The sequence below is a fragment of the Cucumis melo genome, chromosome 8, assembly GCF_025177605.1.
Source record: "Cucumis melo cultivar AY chromosome 8, USDA_Cmelo_AY_1.0, whole genome shotgun sequence".
Taxonomy (NCBI): Eukaryota; Viridiplantae; Streptophyta; class Magnoliopsida; order Cucurbitales; family Cucurbitaceae; genus Cucumis; species Cucumis melo.
The window spans coordinates 3,193,200-3,215,277 of NC_066864.1; the positions used below are offsets into that span (position 1 = coordinate 3,193,200).

Genomic DNA, 22,078 nt, shown 5'->3' on the forward strand with positions numbered 1-22,078 from the left:
CCTATTAAAAATATAAGAACGAAAAATGAAGAGCCAACTAAAGCATTGTATTTTAACCTAATTTTGAATTGATTAAATTAAAAGCTTAGAGTATTGTGAAAATCTAAAGTTTAAAATCAATGAAATTAAAAAGTTGAGATTAAAATGGATATTACTGTCAAATATAAGGTGAAAATAAGTCATTTTCTTACCTTTAACCTTTTACAATTATTAATTCTTTTGAAAATTCAACCAAATGCGACACTGAATTCAATATTTTTGCTCAAAATTCATTTATTTTTTGTCTACTATAATATATATTTTTTTTCAATTAATGCACGACAGTAGTCTACTCTTTCTTTCTTTTTATTTTTACTTTTAAAATTTTCCTTTTGAAGTTGGGTTGGTCAGAAATTTAGCTTTTCATTGAATGTGAAATAAATACTGTTTTGTGTGAGAGAGAAAAAGAGTAGTAATTAATAATTAACTTAAATAGATGATGGAGGAGAAATAATAAAAACTCATGACCTGTTTTTATATATACATAAAAATAATTAGCTGAAGGATTGAAAGGGGAAGGGATTTGTGTCTGAATGTGCAAAATCAAATGGTTTGTTTGTCTTGTTCACAAATGAAGGCACATGGCACGTGCCAAATGATTCCAAACCCAACCAACAAACCAACATCAATTTCCTCAAATTTTTATTTTTCATAATTATTATGCTGTTTATTGTCATAATTTTTGGGCCCTACATGGGCTGGGCCGAGATGGGCCCTCCATCTCTGACGTAGTCGTCTTCTTCTGGGCCCAAACTTAATTAGGGCTCTATATTGTACAATTCTCAAGCAATAACTCACGATGTCCACTTCCCTTTCTTACAAATATCTATTTTGTGATACCCACATTATGCAGTCTACGCAAAACACTTTCTTAAGACCTTTTTTTTTCTTTTATTAATTATTTCGACATGGAAGATTAAAGTATCATTTTAGTCTAGTAATTTAAAAGGATGCCCCTCGTAATTTGTGGGATTTCCTTAGTTGGAAATATTGGTAGGGAGTAGTTGGCTATGCTAAATTATAGTTTCTTTATTGATATTGCAATATATCTATATTTCAGAGCTTTTTGTACTCTTGAGTATCCTTATTAGGTGTTGTAGTCTTCTTTCTTTCTTTCTTTTATTATTGAAATTTGATTAAGATTTCAACTATTTTATTTGGAAAAAATAAAAACAATTATAAAAAAAGAGATAAACCAAATTGTTATCAAACTAGATCTAAATTAACAGTTCCATAACAAATATACAGAAAACAAACCGAAATGCCTCGATCTTGATGTTACAAAGTAAATTTCAATAACATAACCTCCCATTAAAGAAGAAAAAGCATAAGCATACAGCACTTTGATTTTCACTTCAATAAAAGGTGCATTCAGAGTATCAATGCACGTCCACCTTATACTACTACGTACAAATTTAACTCACAACAGAGCAGCGATTCACTTCATCAACAGCGTTCTCGACTGACCTCGAAATTCATTCAACATAAATCATAACTAAGCAATAAACTCAGCAGCTACCTACAATGCCCGACAAATGGTCAGTTTTGTTCACCTTTTGCTCACTGAGAAATGCAAATGCTTCAGCATTACATTTCTCTATTTATATTCCATTATGTAAGTATGGTGGCAGTGGCATATCCTCAGGGCTCCAACTGGGACGTGATTGAGCAATCTTGCTGGTGAATGCTTCCTTGTGTCTCAACATAAGGTCGAACGAATGTCCGACGCCACCAAACCTCAAATGCTCTTTGGAGGTTTGGACAACTATCCCCAACCTTTAGAAAACTGCCTAACCATGTCAGCAAAATGCTTTGCTGATCCTCCAGTGGGAGAGTGAGAATAGTCCGACCAATTCCTTCTTCCACGACCTTTCGATCAAATGAACCGCAACCGTGTTTTAACCAGCTATAATCATTGATCAACGGCTCTAACCATGTATGTAACAACAATTTTCGTGTATCCTTTGCTGGTAACAGTTCTCCTTTGCCAATGCCAACAAATAGCCTAGCTGTTATGCAGCTAATATGATAGCGAGAGACAATAGGCAACTTCGCATGGAGGGTTGCTAGTTCCTGATGCTTTGACCACATAACTGCAAACTCATCGGCTGCTTGCCTGTCAGCTAATATCTCGAGCAACCACGAGAGATTATCGGCCTCTAGAGTAATTTGCTTCAGCACTGGTTCTTTCCTGTCCACTGATCTGTCAGTAAAATCTGTTTCAGCCGCCTGCTGGAACAGGAACAATAGCGACGCCAAACAGCTTCTACAAGAAGAGTAAATGATCTCATTGCAGATGTCAGTTGAACTCGCATTGCTCGATACACTCTGGTTTTCCCTAAGAAGCTTTAGTACTACCAGTTTCATTTCACGTCGGCCTCTCTCCTCATTGCTTCTGAGAACAAGTTCGATGATATGAGAAAGAGTATCTTTATGGGGCTTAGACACGTCTGCAGACACTCGTTTCAATACTGGGCTCACCCCAATGCCTTCACTTTGAAGTCGTAGGATGGACGTGACAACCTTTTCTTCTTCTTCATCACCAACCCAAGGGGCTGCTTCCAAATATTCTAGACATGACTGCATGCATGACTTAAAACCAAGAAACTCAGCAACCTGCAAACAAGCATTTTAGGGTAAGTTTTATGCCATCACACATACTTAAAAGAATTCATGATAATAACAAACGGAGGATCTTCAATATGGCACGGTAGATGTATAAGCAATAACATACAATACGCCACAGCTATGACCTAAACAATAAAAGATAACACTACATGATAAAACGTTTGTGAGGAACCTTAAATTTTATTCAAAATTAAAACCACCCCGTTAAATCTTTCAATAGATTTAAGTGCCCTGGAACTAGCAAGGTATTTCTAGATGGACCCATGTCAGCACCAATACTGTTCTTCGTCTTCCTCAAGGCTTTTCCTGCAACCCTTGTATTTACCAAACTTCAGTTTACATGCTTTAACAATTAGAACTGATTTCTTACTATATTTTTCCAACATTGTTTGAATACTTGAAAACAGTGTTGAAATATTACGTAAACCTACCAACAAATGCAACTTTGAAGTGGAATGGAGTAGAAAGCAAGAACATGTACACACACGTAGTGGATAGGAAAGTCATTAGGGCATAATTCAGGCATCACTAAAGATCTATTAGTAATAAGTTAGGAAGATGGTAACGAATTTTGGTTATACACAGAGAGGCAAAGGAGAAAATTAGATGTTGTTTCAGTGAGTGATTTAGGGTAATAGAGAGATGAAAGATCATAAGAGAGGAGGGTTCAAATACCTCAAAACACTTGGTTTATCTCGTAAGATTTCATCTTTTGTATTTCAATATAGTTTGGTTCTAGTTTGATTCTATAACTAGCTTCTTCAACGATCTTAAGAAACATATCAGAAGAAGAAAAAAAGAAAAAGGGATGATAATGCTTCTCCATTCCACTAGCCAGACTAATGGCATTCTTTCAACTATAGCCACTCAACATCACCTAGCCATTTCTCTCCAAATACTAAGAACAAGGTTAGAAAAATTCAGCTAAACAGCATTCAAGAGAAACACAATCATAATTGTAGTACTTTGAAGTTCTTAAAACTACTTATCTAAGTTTGCAAGATGCTCAATTATGTGGTTGATACCCAGGGGTCTAAAGAGTAAAGGGTGTACTTCACTTTAAAAAAGAAGCAAGTCACCCTCAGAATCTTATACTTGCCAACGGTTTCAATTTGTGATGGTATACTTCAATGATTCCATTGACAATCTAGCAAGATCTTTCAGTTAACTTCCGCTATTGAATAACCAGGATCACAACAGGTAACAAACATCTCATGCCTTCCTAGACGACAAGATTCTATTAATCAAAATGTGATCTATAATTTTAAATCAGGATTCAGGAATCAGCAAAAACATCATAAGAACATGAATCCACAGAAAGACAGATGGTATCCTTAATCTTGTGATGTTGAATATAAGAATTTGTTTCTTACCTTAAGAATTCGCAGAACACGAGAAACATTTTGCTTCATCAGCCATTGCTTCATTTCTTTGCAGTACATCAATCCCACGGTTTCAACATATATTTCAACATCTTCACAATCACCAATTTCCATTGAAGGACCTTCTTGATCAGCGAGCTTATTGGCAAAAAAAGAACTATTATCCATCAAAACGTTTTTATGAACACTCAACTTCACTGAAAATCCTTGCTTCCCAAGTAAAACGACCTTTATATTACTTGTCCCTGGCTCACCGAACTCAATTGCTATTTTCCTTGGCATATTTTCAACCTTAGGCCGTGATGTCCTGGGTACAACCTCTGGGGCACTGTAGCCAGAAGCATCAGCATTGCCTTTTCGGTCATCATCAGAAACAGCAGCCGACCTTGATCTCGAAAGCGGTGGCTTTCTATCAGTCACTGGGATCGATTTCTTCTCAACAGGAATCTTTGAGGGAGGGGAGGCAGGTTTGGGCTTGTTTAGGGGATTTTGACTTTTGAGGGTCTTTTGGAAAACAACAGGAGAAGGACAGCACCAAAAACCTTCTGGGGTTACAGCAATTGGCACATTTTTAATCTTGGTTTGGCCTTGTTCTAATCTAGCTAACCTTATTTCAGCCATTTTTATTGCTTTATAGCAGCTTGTTTAACAATGGGAAAATGGATCATTAAGAACAAAAGATTTAAAGCACTTCAGGACAGCCACAAAATCTATCGAGATAAGAAAAAGTTGTCTCGAAGATAAAAGAGAAAAGCAAGTTATTGGAAACTTACAGCCTCCAACTTTCTGAATCAAAGGCTCCAAGCTTTGAACCGAACAACCCCCATGCACAAATGGCAGCTCAAACTAAAATTGAAGCACCCAATTCATAATTTTCTGATATAAGAAGATCAGATCAGACGACAGACGATCTATATCCAGAAAAAAGATGAAACGGAAGAAGAAATGTATCTCCAGCCAATAGCACTTCGTATTCGTTTCGCCACTTCTCCACTAATTTGCTTCAGAATTCTTAGCATTCAAACCATCACCAAAAGATTCGTAACCTCATATGAAGAAAACCTAAAAAACTCGAACACAAACGCACTGAATTTCATTCGCTAACTTACAGAGTTGAGAATCTGAAAGCTTCCCTAAAACCCAAAAACTCATCACCATCTGTTGTAATACTGTAATAACATCAATGTCAAAGTGAAGAGCTGAGAATTCTGAGAAAAACCCACCTCTTATTCGAAACCAAGACAGCGTAATATGATTAAAAAGAGAGCTCCGGTGTCAAGCATCAAGGGAACCAACGAACAAAGCCTTGTAAGTGAAATAATTAGCGAAGAGATGCTTTAACTTTGTGAATTAAAGAAAAAATCAGAAGACCCACAAAAGAAAAAAGAATTGAAAAAGAAGAAAAAGTGAAATGAAGAGGTGAGTATGGATTATTACTTTATCACAATACCGATTTGCCTTCATCTCACTTTTTGATGATTGTATCTCCATGTGGGTCTCTCTGCAAAGCTTTCTCAGTAATCAAACAGGCACGCCCTTCCTCATCATTTCCAATTCTAATTTAAAATTTTCATTGGGTTTCCAAATGGCTCTGTTTGTTTGTTGCATCCGTGGATATTCTAGGAATGCCCCAAAATGAGAATGCTCTTTGCTTTCATTTTCATTTTGGTGGGTACGGTGGCAGTGACTGAAATGCCCTTAAAGACATTGCTAAGTTTGAGAGCTCAAAGTGGGAGCAATAATGGAGGAGAAGGGTATGTCCAGAAACAGTCCACTTTTCTTTGATTTCCTCAGTGAAAGCTATGGAATTTCATAAGAGTGGTGGGGGGAAGATGATGAAAATTTTTGAGAATTGAAATGAAATGATGGAGATTGTCCAAAATTCCTAACAACATGCAAATGTCTTCTTACGAACTTCACTCCATTTCTCTTGTTCTTACTTGTTTTGTTTGTTAACTCTAATTTTTTTAAAATAAAAAAAATTCTAAAACTTGCAAATCAAGTTCAACACTTTGATTAAGATTCATGATAGCTATGGTCATAATACAGAACCTATAGGATCAACATAAATGACTTTGGTGGGCCAAATTGAATTATATGGAATTTAATCTATGAGTTAGAGATATAAAAATAGGGGAATATATAACAATCAAAAATATTTTTTATAAGACAAACTTGATAGATTCTCTTATATTATTTTCCGATGCCCGAAGATAGGTATAGTCTACTTTTTAAGTATTTTTCTTTTTTTAAAACATAGAGAATCAAATAAGTTACTAACATCATCTTCAAAGGATTAAAAGCATACTTTATCCAATAAAATAAATATGAAATTCAAACTTTAGGGGAAAATCTTGTGAAAGAAAATTGTAGGTTGGATTTAAAATAATTGGGGAAGAAACAACCTCATCTCCCCCAAAGCAAGCTGATTTGTCAAAGCTCAAATTTCATAATGCTTTCCTCCAATCAAAACTTGCTTTTCTTTCTCTAATTCCAAATCAAAATTCCATTTTGGGGCCCATATTTCTAAGTTATAATTAAAATTCAAAGCTTCTTGAAGATATTTGCTATCTTCTTTTGTTCCTTTTCCTTTCTTTTTAATATAGTTTTGGCAAATAGAGATAAAGAGGAAAAACAGAGTAGACAACATCACCATCATGCAAACAGATCAGATGACAAAATATGAAACATCGTCTTAGCAAAGCTTTTTGACTTGTTTTTTCTTTTAATTTTTTTTTTCTTTTCTTTTAATTTTTTTTCTCCTTTTAATTTCTAGGTTTTGTGGTTGATGAATTATAATGGGACTTTGAGTGCAATTATTGAGAGTGGTATTATTTCTGTTTTTCATGGAAGTAAGAAATAATTAATATAATCATCACATCCTCTATCATTTTGATGCCCATTTTCAACCCACACTCTCATCTTCAACTTTCATTTTCATGAAAACGAATCTTTATTTTCAATAAATTATTCTATAAATACATTTATATACTAAGTTAAAAAAAAAAAAAAAGTTATCCATAAACCCACTAATGAGCCCTAAAAAAACTGATTATATAAGTAAAAATCAAACTATCAAACCTTTAAATGATAATTAATGCATTTATCGTTAAACTTAATTCATTGAAATACACTAATTTCACGAACTTATTTTAATCGAAGGTCAAAAGAGTAAAGGTAAGATGTGATCTTTTTTAACATAAAACATTTTAAGTGACTATTTAATTTAGTAAGCTTATCTACTAAAGCAATATATTTACAAAGAAAGAAAACAAATACAAAATTAAAATAAATAAAACCACAAAAAATTAAGATAGAAATAGAAAACAAATAAAATATTTTGATTAATAAATAGATAAGGAAAAGATCATACAACAAATTCCCAATATCGCAATATATGACATATTTTAGGTAAAACAAAAGAAAAAAAAACAAAGTTAAGATAGTTCAAGTTTAAATTAGATAATATCATATTTTTTGTAGTGATGTTTCGAAATGTCGTTATCGTCAACAAACATAGACTAGAAAAAGATTATGTAGCAGGGAAAAGAACATATATTTGTTCATTCAAAATGGTTGGAGTAGTACTGATAAAAAAGAATACAAAATTGAAGCAACTTCTGTCATAATTTAATTATGAAGGCAGTTCATTTAATGTGTTTATAAAGAATGGAAATAGAAAAAGAGGGTATTGTGATTAATAAATGGGGTAGGAGAGGGAAATAATTGAGTAGTGATTTGGTGTAAAAATGGGCCAACGGTGACTACTCCAAATGTTACATAGGTCGTGGCCTCGTTGGCAAACGTTTCCTTTCAACATACTCTTATTTAATTTTTAATTACCTTTCAACATAATTACAAACACACCTTTTCTACCCTGTAGTATATTAACATTAACGAGACATGCAAATGTAAATGTAAGACTTAAGCCTCTAATTTTTCGATGTTTTGATATATGTTTTAACTAGTTGAGTTATGTTTAAGTTGTCTCTTGATTAAATTATTATTTATATTTTGTCGAAGTATACAAATTTCATTAATTAGAACACATCTCTAACAACGTTAATTGTCAATTTCTAGAGTCTTCTATCTAGGTCGGCTCATAAATGTCAAACCATTCCAACATCATCTATAGCCATCCAATTTTGGAGACCTACTAAGTGTGTTCATTAGGGTGGGTCTTTACTTGAAAAGTGGTGTCTCCTTCAATAACATTGGTATATTGTGTCTCTCCACTCAATTCTCCTCATATTATGAAAGACTACATGACTAGAAGGGGCCACATTATGGAGGAAAGAAAGGTTGTGAAAGTTGCCTTACTCCAAAAATAATGTCTTTCCCTCAAAACCCATTTGATGGTATTAATAACTACTTTGTTAGGATGGTTGCATAGTGTATATTTGTATTATTGTACTCCTAGGACCATTCAATTATTTTCGAATATCTTATCAGTTAAGATAATATAATCTCCATTTACTAACTAAAAACATGATTATAACATGTAGATATACGTATAATCACAACCATAAACCTCAAATCGAAACTATATAAGTGTTAATTCTTTACGGTTGATTCTATCACTATCTACATGTTAATCAATTATTAAAAATTTCTTATTTCTAATTTTCCTAAACAACATTCACTTTTTGCTAAAGAACTAACATAGACAACACAATATAAATGAGTGAAAAGCACTCCATTACTTCCAATTTTAATGTAGCTTTTTGTTACATATTACAGCATCCCATAGAAAGCTTTTGGTTTGGTAAAACTACTACAATTACTGCAATTTTCAACTGCTTTCTTTCCTACTCCCAATTGATACAAGTTTTTAACTTTTCTATTGTTTGATTCACCTGCCATTTATAAGCAAATGTCACAAACCATTTGATAAAAGAATCTTTACCCTCAAACAAAAACAGAGCAAGGACCATGCAAAAAGAATAATGATGCTTTTGTTTCCAAATCATAAGGCATTGCATGCCCATTCCTGTACCCTTCTATTTCCATATATATTCCTTTCTCACTCATCTTCATCATTTTTTATTATATTCTCACTCCTCAATTTAGTGAAAACTCATCATTATTTGACTACTCAAGAAATTGAACGATTTTGTGAAATCTAATCAATCTTAATTCAATTGGACTACCTCATTACAAACTTGTTTTAAGTGTCATACACACTGATTAACTGAAGCCCTTTTCAAGTTTTTAAGATCTGCATCAAATTTCCATTAAACTTTGATTAACAAAACCTTAGAGATGATTAGTTATCAACTTTCCACCAAACCCATGTGAGCAATATTAATTTTCAACTGACAAAAGAAACTTTAAGCCATGCCTGATACAACTAAAACTTATGGTTTACTCAACCATATTTAAACCAATTTCAAAAGGGTAAGGCGTTGACCAAAAAGGGTTTTTGCTGTTCGATCGTATAAGCTTGGGAAAAAGAAGAGAAAATGGCAATACCCTCCAAATTATACAGCAGCTGCTCTGTGTTAATGGGGTTTTTGTTTGCTTATTCCACAGCTGTTCAGTTTAACGATCCTGGTATTGCAAACCCTTCTCTTATTTTCCTTCAATTAACAAACTTGTGAATCGAAGATCCAAACTTTTCAAAATCTCAGGCTGCTTTCCGTTGATGATGATCTGACAACAGAAAATTTTATGAAGTTGAAATTGTGTTTTGAGTAATGTAATTTAGAAAACAAAAGCTTATTGGAGGGGTTGAACAAAGCAGCAGCTAGTTTTGTACTGTTTAATATAAGAATTCAGGAAATGTATTTCGAACTCAAAACATCACATGTAGATTAGTGGATTTCTCCTATAACATGTGCAACCGTTTTTACAGCAAGAGACTATGATCCAACTACTCGCTACAACTTTCAATTAGAGTATGTATTTAGGCATCATGATACAATCATATCACAGATTAACTAAGTGTATCAGAGGAGTGTATATTTTTAGACTTCTACCGTTTATGTTAGTATATTTATGATAATACTATAATTGTTAAGGCATTTCCAAGACATGTTTCCAGATACCGCTATATAATTACAACCTCTCTTTTATTTAATGGATATGAAACACCAATGCTTTAGGAATACGTATATTTCAAACGTGTGTTTGGACCGTTATTCTAAATTACTAAGAAGTGTAAATCTTGTAAAAGCCATTCAATAACTTTTCCTAATTCTGATATCGCCTTGAGCAGATTGGTATTTATGGGTTCCACTTTATGGCTGTGCTTGTGCTGTGAATCTTCTCAAATGGAATGTCTCTTTAGAAGCCATGAATAATGTTGCTAAGGCAGCAATGGGAGTTGGAATATGTTTGTGGGTGAAGGTTGTAGCAGAGGATTATATGAATGGAATTGCAGGTTTTCTCTCTTTAGATTTAAGTGAGAGAGTGGTGAGGGAGAAAACAGGAAGTGGATTGGTTGTGTGCTCCATGATTTTACATCTGATAGCTGCATCTTCATCATCCCCAAAACTTCGTATAACAAGTAAAAGTAAAAGGGTGTTTCCGAGACATCTCACATATGGTAAGGCTATAAGCTCATTCTTCTTTCTTTGGTTAAAAATAAGGCTATATAAGCTCATTCTTCTCTCTTTGGTTAAAAATGGAAATTAGAGAGACTAAAATTAAACGAACAACAAGGTATAGGAAACAAAAATCGTATTTGAAAAAACTATTTTAATCTTTGGTGTAAGTTATGATAAATTTAGGTATCTGTATGCTGTTTTTTAAGCCTAAAGAACGTTTTCAATTGATTGCAGGAATAGCATGTTTGGTGGCATTTAGTTATGGACTTCCCATTTTCTTCTTCTTGGTGAAAAAGGGCAAAATGAAATTCTGAAACATGTCAAACAAATCTTACTGTACAAACTTCAAAAAAATGGAAAGAGTTTTTCAGTTCAACATTGGCCGATTTAGTTGATGTATTTTTCCAATTTATAATGCAAAATCTCCATAAAATTTATCTGTTCTGATATAACAATTGAATGATCTGCCACAATTGTAAATTATGATACATTTTCAAAACCACCCATCACAACAACCAAAATGAAAAACGAAAAGAAAAAGAAAAAGGGAACATATTTATTCCTAAAACTTCCTTGAAACTTTGGAAAAAAGCATTTACAATTTGCTAAACTACGGTCCAGTAGTGAAAGTAAGATAAATCCATAGCTACAAACTAGAGAAGGTTAGAGGGCATTGACATCTTTTCAACCGGAAACAAGTTCCTACGTACAGAAAATTTGTTTTGCCATTTTCCGATTTCCAGGGTGAGGGAGTTGTTTGGCTAGACGAGGGAATGAACCTTAAAACAGTGCAGGATGTGTGCTCTCGGAACTTCTCTTGCTCTTTGTTCCAAAATTTAAGGCTCCAGGTCTTTTTTCCCTCGAATGATAGGTTGTACATGTTCATCAAATACGATTTCAGCAACTTGAAGATTCACAACCACTTCCTACGGGCAGTAGCTCACGCCGGTAATTGAATGTCAGCTCTTCGCCTGTAGCTATCTGCAGGAATACATGTACAGGAGTCTTAATATGAGATTGTCATTGCTTGTACAAAATGTTTCTAGGTTATATAAAAGGAAGTCAAAAATCAAACGAAGGTCCTAAACTTGGTTGGAATACGTATCCCAAAAGTTAACAATATGTTCTGAAATCCATCATACAAAAACCAAGCACTTACATCCCGGTTTGCATACAATCCAATGTGTGAGCGTTGATATTCCATGCTTTCGACAAGAACTTGGTAAGTTACAAGATTTGGTGAGCAACTGCAAACGAGGAAATTCAGTTGTAATAAAGTAGACCAGTAGATCTCTTGAAAAATACATGATATTAACTCCCTCGAAATTTCACATTGAAAAGTAACAAGATGTATGATTAAGTAGTATTATTGTTACCAATACAATCAGTTAAATGCAATTTAGATAAATCAAGAATCTTATTATCAAAAAGTTAAGAGGTAAAGAACACCACACGCCTATTCCATATATAATGTAGCTTGCATATAATATGTGGTAAAAGTGGTTCTAACGGAACTGATTAGCAGCTTTATGGAAATTCAAAAGAAACTATCCCCGAGCAGAGAATAAATACGCCAGCAAGTTGATTGGTCTTAAAATGGTCATAAAAGTTTCAGAAATACACAGTAAAATTACCAAATGTCTGAACGAGTGGAAAGAATATGAGGAACACAAATCTCTGCCCACCTGTGATTTATGAATCTCGAAACATTTCCATAATTTGTGGCATCAATAATATATCTGGCTGATCCGTCAACTAATCTGCTAATGTCATTAATATGAGCATCCACATCCAAGAAATAGCAGTTGCCTTCGCTGTTATACCTAATAAAAGATAAATTGGATCATATATACAAAAAAAAAGGTATAAGAAACTGATTTTAAAAAGAACTTCAAAAAAATGATACAAACTTGTCACGTCTCCTGTTTGCTTCCTGCTCATCCAACACCTCCCCAATATACTCGCAAACAAATGTACCACGCATGATTGCTTCACCAGCCCTCACCGCCCATCCCTGTGTTGTTTTTACAACTTCATATAAGAAACTACTGAAAACAGCAGCTAGGAAACTAGAGGCAATATACAAGTTAGCAGGAAAGAAATATCATTAAGATAAAAGGAAAGAATTGCCTTTGTCTCTGTCATGAAGACTTCAAGTTTCACTTGAACTCCATTTTGCAACACTCTATTTGGACAGGTCCTACTACAGCTGCACCTTTCATTACACTCATAGACAAGGTAACCTTCCTGCAGAAACAAAAAACCCAATCTGAGACAAACGATACATTAAACGGTAGGAACAAGACGAAACGTGGTTATAAAATTTAAAGATTTTAAGAACCAAGGGCAACATTTTTGCAATGGTCCAGAGAAGACGATTCAACAGCAGATGAATGAACAAAATCAAAACAGACTGCAAGTTTATTTGATGTACTTGGACACATTCATATTCCATATAAGGACGAAAAAAACAAATCTGTAATCTTCAAAGTAACAAATGAATAAATTGAAGGAAAATTATTTCAAATGGCAAAACTGTTGAAAATATTTAGAAATATGGCAAAATTTCATAATCTATCAATGATAGGATTCTACCATTGATAGATTCTGAAATTCTGTTATATTTATAAATATTTTGGTTCATTTTGCTATACTAAAAAGCAGCCCTTAATTGAATTAAGTTAAATTTCAAATGAAATATTAATGTGTCCATGTACCTTAAAAAATTAAACTTAACAAACTAGAAATTAAATAAAAATAAAGTAAGAAAAAGGAGGTAAGAATAAACAATATAAAGAGTGTTGGCAGTAGATCAAAAAACATTGTTGCATCAAGAAGCGTGACTGTGTTGGCTGGAAACTAATGTAAAACATACCTCCAGAATAATTTGACCATTCTCATCATATGGGAACCTGCGACGCATGGGATTCCCATAAATGTCCTTTGGGTCTTCGTAATCACTATTAAAGAGGTATACATGATCACATGTTTCGGAAGAACAGAGTAAATGAGAGCAGGCACATCCGAACTGCAGACTCTGGACATGATGTCAACATAAAAGTAACTTTACATTGTGTACGTTGAAAATTTATAATCACAGTTAGGTTTAGTCAAAAACAATTCTGGGAAGTAATATAAAGGCATTTAAAACCCTGCCAAAGTAAGAACAATACAGATCATCCTAGATGGTATGAATGGATAATGTTGGCCTCTTGACTAAGGATGCATATGCAGATTGTGCAAGGAAATTTAAATGAGCCCATTTGGTAGTTAAATCATAATGTGATAAACATTAGAAAAGGTATAGAAACGTGTCATGAACAGAAACACAATAGGGAGAACTCGCATATATTCAACACAATCTTCATGTTGAAGAAAGAAAAAAAGTTCTTTGAAATCAAGAATTTATATCAGTTTAGCGTTAGCCTTGAGACAAAAAGTAATTCATAGATAAGTACCTCTGTGTCAATGGCAAGGGATTTATCAAGCAATGGTTTCTTAATGTAGATAAAATTCTCCCAAGGCACCGAGTCTCCAACATTTTGACTATCATCAGCTACACAGACCACAGGAACTAATTCCTGGCCAAAGCTTATATCTTCACACAAAACAACAGTCTTTTCCCTAGACTGCTGGCTTGAAAGGTGAGAACCACTGACATAGCTGCAACCATGATCTTTCCATTTGCTAGGATCAGGAGTGCATGCATTCTTGTTGTCTCCAAAACCATTTCGATGAGGCATCAAAAGAGGATATGTCTCACATCCTTTGGGACAAACAAATCCCTTCATATACCAGTTAACTTCGCCTTTTTCCCTGCATAATTCAGCTGCCTTAAGATAAAAATACTCAGGTAATACTCCAAACTTCTGTTCCAGAAGGACTTTAAAATTGACCTTACAACAGGCAGAGCTAGCAATAGACAAAATGTCAATATTGGTAGGAGATAGTTTTCTTTTCTGAATCTCAGAAACAAATGCCTTGGCAACAATTGAACCTTGGGTTAATTTACGAGAACTTGCTAACTGGGACACATGAGGTTGAAGATCTACACTTCCTGTGCTTAGTAACTTTGAAGCTTGAATATGTTTTTTCATGCTAGCTTTTGTTCTGTTTCTGATCCTATTTGACACACCTGCCTTAGTCTTCTTAAATCTAGGATGACCAAGTTTCCCAGACTTTGATTTATAAGAATAATAATGAAATCCCCTCTTTGCAGGTCGAGAGTTAACTAAACCTGGCCCCATATGCGCAGCTTGATGGTGACGACCGAGATCAGGAAGTAAATCAAACTTCAAACCACAGAACCTACAGTTAAACTTTCGTAAACCTCCTACATTCTTGTTGTCATTTTCCTTAGAAACTATTTTACACTGCTTGGGTTTGACCGGGGAATCCTCACCAGAAGAAGAATTCTGCCGCCTACTAGAATTTGACAATCTAAAATCAACTGGATGAACAGCAACTACATGTAACCATAATTGTTCAGAATTCCCAAAATGGCTGCCACAAGGAATACACTGCAGAAGCATGCATTGCTCAACAAATGGTGCATGGTGTCTCTCCTGCACATGAGTTTCTAAAACTTTCTTATTGGTGAACGAATCTAGGCAGATGGCACAAGCATAACCTCTGAACAACCACTGTGCTTCCTTTTTATGACCATCCATGAAGTGAGCACTGAGTGCTTGATCATCAAGAAATTCTTCTGAGCAAATTTTGCATCTGATACTCATATCATCGCCGCAATTACCTGAAGTTAATAATGCCCCTGAAGTTGCTGCTCCCATTGAAGGTGAGGAAAGTTGTGCATCTTCAGCATCAAATCCCCATATCCTTTTTAATCTTTCCTTTTCACGACAAACCAATTTCAAAAATTGTTCTCCAACTCCCAAATTTTTAGAAGCTTCAGAAAGTGCCCACTGAAATTGAACCTCCATAGGAACTGGATTCCTCAGTGATAAAATACTTTTAAAAAGCCTGTAAAATAGCTCGCAGGCTTGATGCAAATGTATTTTTGGCTCTTGTGAGTTACAGTCTCTTAAAAGATCCATGAATACTTCCTTCGATATTACTCTACTTTTACCATTTCTTGCCCGTTTAAGCCAGCTAGGTAGGTGTTTTTCGCAATAAAGGGAATGACGTTTTGGGCTTTCTAGACATGGATTACTGTCAATATGTTCGCAAGACCCAATACAATGTCGAAGCTCTGAGGCGATGGAATCTTTTCCATGATGTTCAAGCTTGTCAGACGAGCTGTTTCCATTATTGGTCACATCACCCTCGTCCAACCCAAGGGGATTTTCTTTATTACTGGCATCTTCTACACTATAAATGTCATGTTGCTTCTCAATAAGCTTATTTCCAACGGAAGTGGACTCTGTTTTTGTTTCCCCCCTCGGTCTGTGCTTCTTACAGAATGAGGAGCCAAACAAGGATCGATGCTTGCACCTGCTTCCAAGAACAGTAGTGCCTTGGCACATTGGCGATTCGACAGAACGAGTCTGTTCTTTCTTATCGGAGTTGCCAGTAAAACGAGAGGACAAATGCACACAACAGTAAACATCACCCTCATTAGCCCACCTAACACACTGCCGTCCCTTGGATTCAATAAAAGCTATGCATTGTCTGTTCTTATTACCATAAGTTAGGGATTTTTCTGCAGCAACTTCAGCTCGAGGCATCAGTTCCACATCCTTGCAAGAGGCTAGATCCAAATTTCCAGTTTGAGCTATAATCCCAGTCAATCGGCCAGGTATAGTATTGAGTGAACCGGCTGATGTAGCAATCTCTCTTGCCTCTCCTTTGTGAGATTCAGATGCTAATTTAGCATTTAAACTGTTTTGGTTATTGAAAAAACCAGAATCAATATCAAGGGCCATAGCTTGATCTGAGCACTTTGATTCCACCAGTGAAGCATGTGCCTCTGCCCGACGAACTTCAAGCTTGGGTCGCTTTCTGCTAACTTGGAGAGCTGTAGCTAAGAAAGCTTCAACAGTCTGCTGCTCTTTGTCTTTCGTAATGGGAAGGGTGGGAGATATTGAAAACCATTTTGTAACTTCATGCTTCCAGGTTTTCCACACAGAACTAAAAGTAGGCTGCACTGGTGCATCACCGTGAGACTTCACTTTGTCCCACAAAATAGCATCAGCCAATTCCTAAAAAAATATAAGGAGAGAGAGAGAGAGAGAGAGAGAGCTAGATCATTGAAATGTTTGATATGGCAATAGCTTTTGGTCATCAAAATTGGATAATTTAAGCTTCTTTATCAATACAACATTTCTCTATTTCCTAATTAAGAAAAAAGTTAGGCAGTTCATGCCGTCTCTATTAAATTACATGCATTTGTAGAGAAGTTACCAGAAAGTTACCACAAAATAAATTATCAAATAGAATTAAAAGAAGAAGAAGGGGTCCATCAAGCTATTTGAGCTGCTTCATCAATAACACGATGGAATAAAAATAATCAGTGCGTAAGTATTACCTCCTTAAGCATTTCAATAATTTCTGCAGTTTGAGCATTTTGGCATCCTTGTACCCAAGAATGCAAAGAATTTTGAAGCCAATCTGAATTTATGAAGCACTGCACTATCATCTGCGAAGGAAAGAACATTAGTTTATCACTATCCGAAAGAAAAATCATTCACAGGAATACAGGAGCTTGCGAGAAGGTGAACCATAGGGTTTAAACACTGTACAAAGATCTTAAAAAGAAAAACTTTCCCAACTCCCTGAGCATAGTTGGGACAAACCCTAGAATAAACCTGAACAACCAACTATGGGTGACAAAGAGAAAAATGTGCAATTGAGCCAAACAAAAAGCCTAGAATCAGATTTTTGAAATATAATGAGGCTTGGCGGGGTTTGGTTCATTTTCATTTCCATGATTTTGGAAACAAGGGATGTTTTAAATACTTAGAACCCATGATACACATTTATTGAGTTCACATTTGAGTATTATTTCACAAATGGTAATATTCTTCTACTGTTTTCAGGTTCAAGATTCCAAAATTATGAAAACACATAATGAGTTTTCTGAAAAATGGAACTTCATACATAGAACATCCGCAAACCCTAGAACAGATAGACATAGACCTTGAATCAATTTTATAACTTTAGAATACTGGATTATGCTAAACAAAACTATTTTTTATGTTTTCAGAGTTCAACACTATTCAAAGTTCAAATTCAAAAATCAGTTTTCAATTTAAGCTGTTATGTGCATTTTCAAATTTAAGAAATACAAAAAATACAAGTCTTTTTCCTGTTGCATATATACACATACCAAAATAAATTTGTTACAAATCATGAACTAAATAGAACCTAAAATGTCCGTCATGCGTTGCACAAGTCACCTATGTGATATTCCCAAGTCATATATGCTGTCCAAAGCTAGAAACAATCGTTTTCAGATACAAACTAAATATTAGAATGAGGCCCAAAACCGAAAATCAAAATCAATTCAGTTATAGCCAGTTTGAACAAAAAGAAGATAATTAGTCGGGAGACTAACTGAATAACACGGTTTTGTTTTCCTTCTGAAGAAAACCAAGTTGGAGTGAATTGCATACACTAACTATTTTGTCATGTAATTGCTGAAACTTGTCAGTCACATCATATTTGCACTCAAGTTATTAGATGGAAATGCATGCCTCTCCTTTACCTTTCCTGAGAATAATCTATGCTAACCCTTTTTATTTATTCATGACAAATGGATGCCACAACAAGAGGTATTTAAGGGCCAGAAATATACAGGTGCATCTGAATCAGTTTCAGTTTAAAAGACACTCGGAAGCAAAAACTCCCAATCACCAAAAATGGGAAATAACAATTCATGAAATCAAAATGAACTGCTTGTTATTTCCATCTCATATACCATCAAGAAGAATAGAAGTTTACATTCTGCAGCTTTATGAGCATTCTACCAAGATCAGAATAACCATTACAGCGTGAAGCTTCCATGGCAAACTCCTTCCAAGTCACTACATCACGTGCACTCTCTATTAGAGCCTACATCAATCAAAATTGAACACAGCTCAAAAATGAACAAGCAAGAAAATAAGAACTCAAGTAACTTCATAACTCATTGCAATGATAAACAAAATACAGAAGTGTGGACTGCATACAAACCTCAAGGTGAAATTGGTCTATGATATTCAGCATGCCAACAGAAAGTTTTTTCATTATAAATCTCCTTGCAACTTTTACATCTTCGACCAATTTTAGACCAGCTTTGTGGCTCTTGTAAGCAATAGGCTGAGGAAATTCCTCAATAGAACGAACAAGAAACGCATCTGCCCAGGAATAGTTCCTTGTGTGCGGAAAAAAGACCACGAAATACTTCTTCCTGTCATGTGTTGGTTTGGCTTTTAAAGTAGATAACGGCCAGTCAGCCCTTGCACATCTAATTCCTGCCTGCCACTTTCCTCTCCACTATACTTGGAGAGAATTTTCAAAATGAAAATAAAATCAAATTATAATCCATTAGTTGCTACAATACAACAGAAGACACTTTTAGAAATCAAAACCACTGAGAAATCTCTGAAGTGAAAATTATCTGGAATGTGGTCTTGTTCGGAACAAAAATAGGCTGTTGGGAAATATCTTGAAAAACATTTTTTTCAAGCTAAATATTAGTGTTCATGTTTGAGTAACCATCCTTTAAAAATTGATTTCTGGTTTCAGTTTAGTTTGTAACATCTAATGACGTTGTTAACCGATTGAAGTTTCCCTTCCTCCCAAAATCATGGTTGTAACATGTGCGCTTATTGACTGTTTCCCTCACCTCTCTACTTCAGTGCTATGTTCTTTTCATTGATAAAAAACATGACGACCATCAGTATAGTTAAATCAAAGATGGATTTCTGCTTCTACATCCAACGACAGCAGGACAACCTAACTCATTCAGGAATTCCATCAGCTCCTAAAAAGGAGTTATGCATCTCTAGTTTCTTAAATCATGACCAATTATGGGGTACTTGTTTCCATGAATTATTTTCTAAAAAATAATATAGGAGCCCTCCTAGAAATTTTATGTATGAAGGAACATCCAAAAATAAATCCAATAAGATGACTGATCAAGAGTGTGCATTCATGCATCAAAACACAGATTCCAAGCAGGACAGGATGACTTGAAAATTGGGGGCTGCTAAAATGGCTGGAAGTCTAGGAGGACAACTGAACATATAAACCACAAACAGGAAGGTGGCCCGTCTTATACCAAGTTCACTTAAACTTCAAAAGAAGCATATGCCCATTGTCTAACAACCATCATCTGTTAGCATGTAATGTTAATTATATTTATGTTGGATGTCAAGAGTAAGACTCAAACAAGAACTGAATAATTAGAGTACATTTGATTTGATTTGACAGCATTATAGTAACTTTACAATTTGGATTAGCATCGCACAGTAACACTATGAGTTTGTTGAATTGGCAGCATCCCAACAAGAAGAATAAAAAAAGGGATTAAACATACATGCATACTGGATAAACCCCTAAACTCCCCCAAGAGTTTTTTTTTAAAAAAAAAAAAGTATTAATGAAGGAACAAATTATGAACTTTGAGATTAGGGTAGGGAGATACCTTCACCCAAAGCGCCACAGATTCATCCCCTTCCAACCACATTGGCTGTGGCCCCGAAACAGACAACTCCTCCGGCTTACTATTGGTAGGCAAATCATCCTCAATAGTGTCCACAACTATACGAGAGTTTTCAGATGCTAAACAAGATTCAGTAGAGTAATTATCGGTGTTAGCATCATCAAATTCAGAGTCAGGAGAAGCACAAGATGGTTTTTGGGCATCCATGAGATAGTTAGAATATGAATCCGAACTACAGTGGGTGGAAGCAGGCAAAAATTGAGGAGGGGCTTGAAAATCACATTGGGTGTTAATTTGAGGGTCCCCAAGATTCAGCGGTAAGTGATTGAGTTCAACATTTGGCATCGGCGGTTGAAGATCGATGCAGTTGTTAGAAGATTGGCCATCATAGAACAAAGAAGTTGCAGAAATTTTTGTTGCAGAATCAAAGTGGTGTTGTTGTTGCTGTTGTTCTTCATCAACATGTTGAACATCAGACAAAGGAACCACTTCCATAATCGTAACTTAAGCTCCTAATTTAATTAACATTTATCTTTACTTTACTCCTTTTTCTTCATTCTTCTTCCCAAAATACAAAAAAAAAACTCAATTTCCATAACCCAATTTCCCTCAACAGTCTCACCACGATTATGTCTCTAATCTCTTATTTCCACTCTTACCCTTTCTTTCTCTTTTCTCTTTTTTTCTATTTTCTTTTCTAATTTTACCTATCTCTAACCATTTGTATTTATCCCCTCATTTTCTTTTGGGTTATAAGTTTTAATTCTGTAATAATTTACTTTACAATCTAAAATGATTTAATTTCTATCCTAAACTATATTTTTATAAAATTTCAATGTCAAAATTTACTTCTACATTATAATGAAAACTATTAAAAATAGATAAAAATCTATAAAGTATTATATTACGCTAAAATGTTGCTATTATTTTATAAAATTATTAGTTTATTTTATTATATTTGAGAGTGGTTCATCAATTACATTATGAATGATAAAAAATTATTTTCTACATATTTAAAAGATAAATTAAATTGATAAAAGAAACTGAAACATTATATCAAAGTGAATTAGAGAGATTAAGAGATGAAATACTATTTTTTAACTTGTATATGAATTATTACAGAGCAATTTAATACTTCTCTTTTCTTAAAAAAATATACATTTAAAAAAGGAAAAAAAGAGGTGTGAAATTTAAGGAACTAAGTGAAAGCCAACTCAAATATTAATGATGACTTTTTCAAGTAAATGAACTCTATTTCCAATGAATTTTGTTTTAGGGTTTTTGTTTTGAGTCTTTCTAGCATATTGGATTTTAAATTAAGGGGCTGAGATTTTAGCCATCCATATCTAACTACTCCAGTTTTTTTATAAAAAAAAAAAATTACTATTTCATTTTTCTTACCCATTTTTCTAATTCTAATGTTAGAATAATGTTATAGAAGGAAAGATTTGGAAAAGTAATTTCGAATTAACATATCTTAATTAATATCAAATATATACTATTTAGATTAAAATTTTAATTTTACTATTTAAAACTTGTCAAAGATAAAATAAAAGAACAATATGATATGGATTTAGTCCTTGATTGAAAGAGAAAGTTCATTATTAATCATAAAAAATCTCCCAACTAAAGAAAATTAGACTATACTTGTAATCATATGCTTTATTTCATAGGCAATGGAAGAGTGGTGCAAATTGGTTAAAAGTCAATGATTTGAATAAAACCAAATAACTCAATGTTATATGCATGCATGGTATATAATTTTAATGAAATCATGTCTTAATAAGGTTCTCAATCTAATGAAAAAGTATGGGTTAGGTCAGCCAATTTGAAAGAAGTTAGAGAGAAAAGGTAGGAATCTGTTATCTCTCATATTC

At 34.3% G+C, this 22,078-nt stretch overlaps 3 protein-coding genes across 6 annotated transcripts; 1 reads left to right on the forward strand and 2 right to left on the reverse strand.

The window, feature by feature from the left end:
* Nucleotides 1-1,329: 1,329 nt before the first annotated feature.
* LOC103484716 (BTB/POZ domain-containing protein At3g50780) lies at nt 1,330-6,008 on the reverse strand. Of its 2 annotated transcripts, none has more exons than XM_008441950.3 (4): nt 5,487-6,008; nt 5,273-5,354; nt 4,041-5,182; nt 1,330-2,655 (listed from the first exon to the last, which is right to left on the reverse strand). In XM_008441950.3, exons 3-4 carry the CDS (start codon nt 4,668-4,670, stop codon nt 1,681-1,683), a joined length of 1,605 nt encoding a protein of 534 aa, XP_008440172.1. In that variant the 5' UTR covers nt 4,671-5,182; nt 5,273-5,354; nt 5,487-6,008; the 3' UTR covers nt 1,330-1,680. The 2 variants fall into 2 exon arrangements, with proteins under 2 accessions (XP_008440172.1, XP_050944647.1); XM_051088690.1 differs by having other exon boundaries at nt 4,041-5,111; nt 5,487-6,000.
* Nucleotides 6,009-9,308: 3,300 nt separating this feature from the next.
* LOC103484718 (uncharacterized) lies at nt 9,309-11,046 on the forward strand. The gene is made up of 3 exons (XM_008441953.3): nt 9,309-9,602; nt 10,267-10,596; nt 10,832-11,046. Exons 1-3 carry the CDS (start codon nt 9,512-9,514, stop codon nt 10,909-10,911), a joined length of 501 nt encoding a protein of 166 aa, XP_008440175.1. The 5' UTR covers nt 9,309-9,511; the 3' UTR covers nt 10,912-11,046.
* Nucleotides 11,047-11,131: 85 nt separating this feature from the next.
* LOC103484717 (histone-lysine N-methyltransferase SUVR5) lies at nt 11,132-20,843 on the reverse strand. 3 transcript variants are annotated; one of them, XM_008441951.3, is made up of 11 exons: nt 20,184-20,843; nt 18,728-19,030; nt 18,497-18,607; nt 17,082-17,192; nt 14,056-16,755; nt 13,473-13,634; nt 12,728-12,844; nt 12,508-12,611; nt 12,232-12,420; nt 11,757-11,844; nt 11,132-11,578 (listed from the first exon to the last, which is right to left on the reverse strand). In XM_008441951.3, exons 1-11 carry the CDS (start codon nt 20,694-20,696, stop codon nt 11,495-11,497), a joined length of 4,482 nt encoding a protein of 1,493 aa, XP_008440173.1. In that variant the 5' UTR covers nt 20,697-20,843; the 3' UTR covers nt 11,132-11,494. The 3 variants fall into 3 exon arrangements, with proteins under 3 accessions (XP_008440173.1, XP_008440174.1, XP_050944648.1); XM_008441952.3 differs by having other exon boundaries at nt 12,283-12,420; nt 20,184-20,841; XM_051088691.1 differs by having other exon boundaries at nt 18,728-19,035; nt 20,184-20,329.
* Nucleotides 20,844-22,078: the final 1,235 nt, after the last annotated feature.

Coding starts and splice junctions, on each gene's coding strand:
- LOC103484716 (XM_008441950.3), bottom strand. CDS start 4,670: ATGGCTGAAATAAGGTTAGCTAGATTAGAACAAGGCCAAACCAAGATT. Junction 2,656..4,040: donor GTGTTCTGCGAATTCTTAAG/GTAAGAAACAAA, acceptor GCTTGTTTGCAG/GTTGCTGAGTTTCTTGGTTT.
- LOC103484718 (XM_008441953.3), top strand. CDS start 9,512: ATGGCAATACCCTCCAAATTATACAGCAGCTGCTCTGTGTTAATGGGG. Junction 9,603..10,266: donor TGTTCAGTTTAACGATCCTG/GTATTGCAAACC, acceptor CGCCTTGAGCAG/ATTGGTATTTATGGGTTCCA. Junction 10,597..10,831: donor TCCGAGACATCTCACATATG/GTAAGGCTATAA, acceptor AATTGATTGCAG/GAATAGCATGTTTGGTGGCA.
- LOC103484717 (XM_008441951.3), bottom strand. CDS start 20,696: ATGGAAGTGGTTCCTTTGTCTGATGTTCAACATGTTGATGAAGAACAA. Junction 13,635..14,055: donor CCCTTGCCATTGACACAGAG/GTACTTATCTAT, acceptor CATCATGTCCAG/AGTCTGCAGTTCGGATGTGC. Junction 12,845..13,472: donor ATGGTCAAATTATTCTGGAG/GTATGTTTTACA, acceptor TTGTTTCTGCAG/GAAGGTTACCTTGTCTATGA.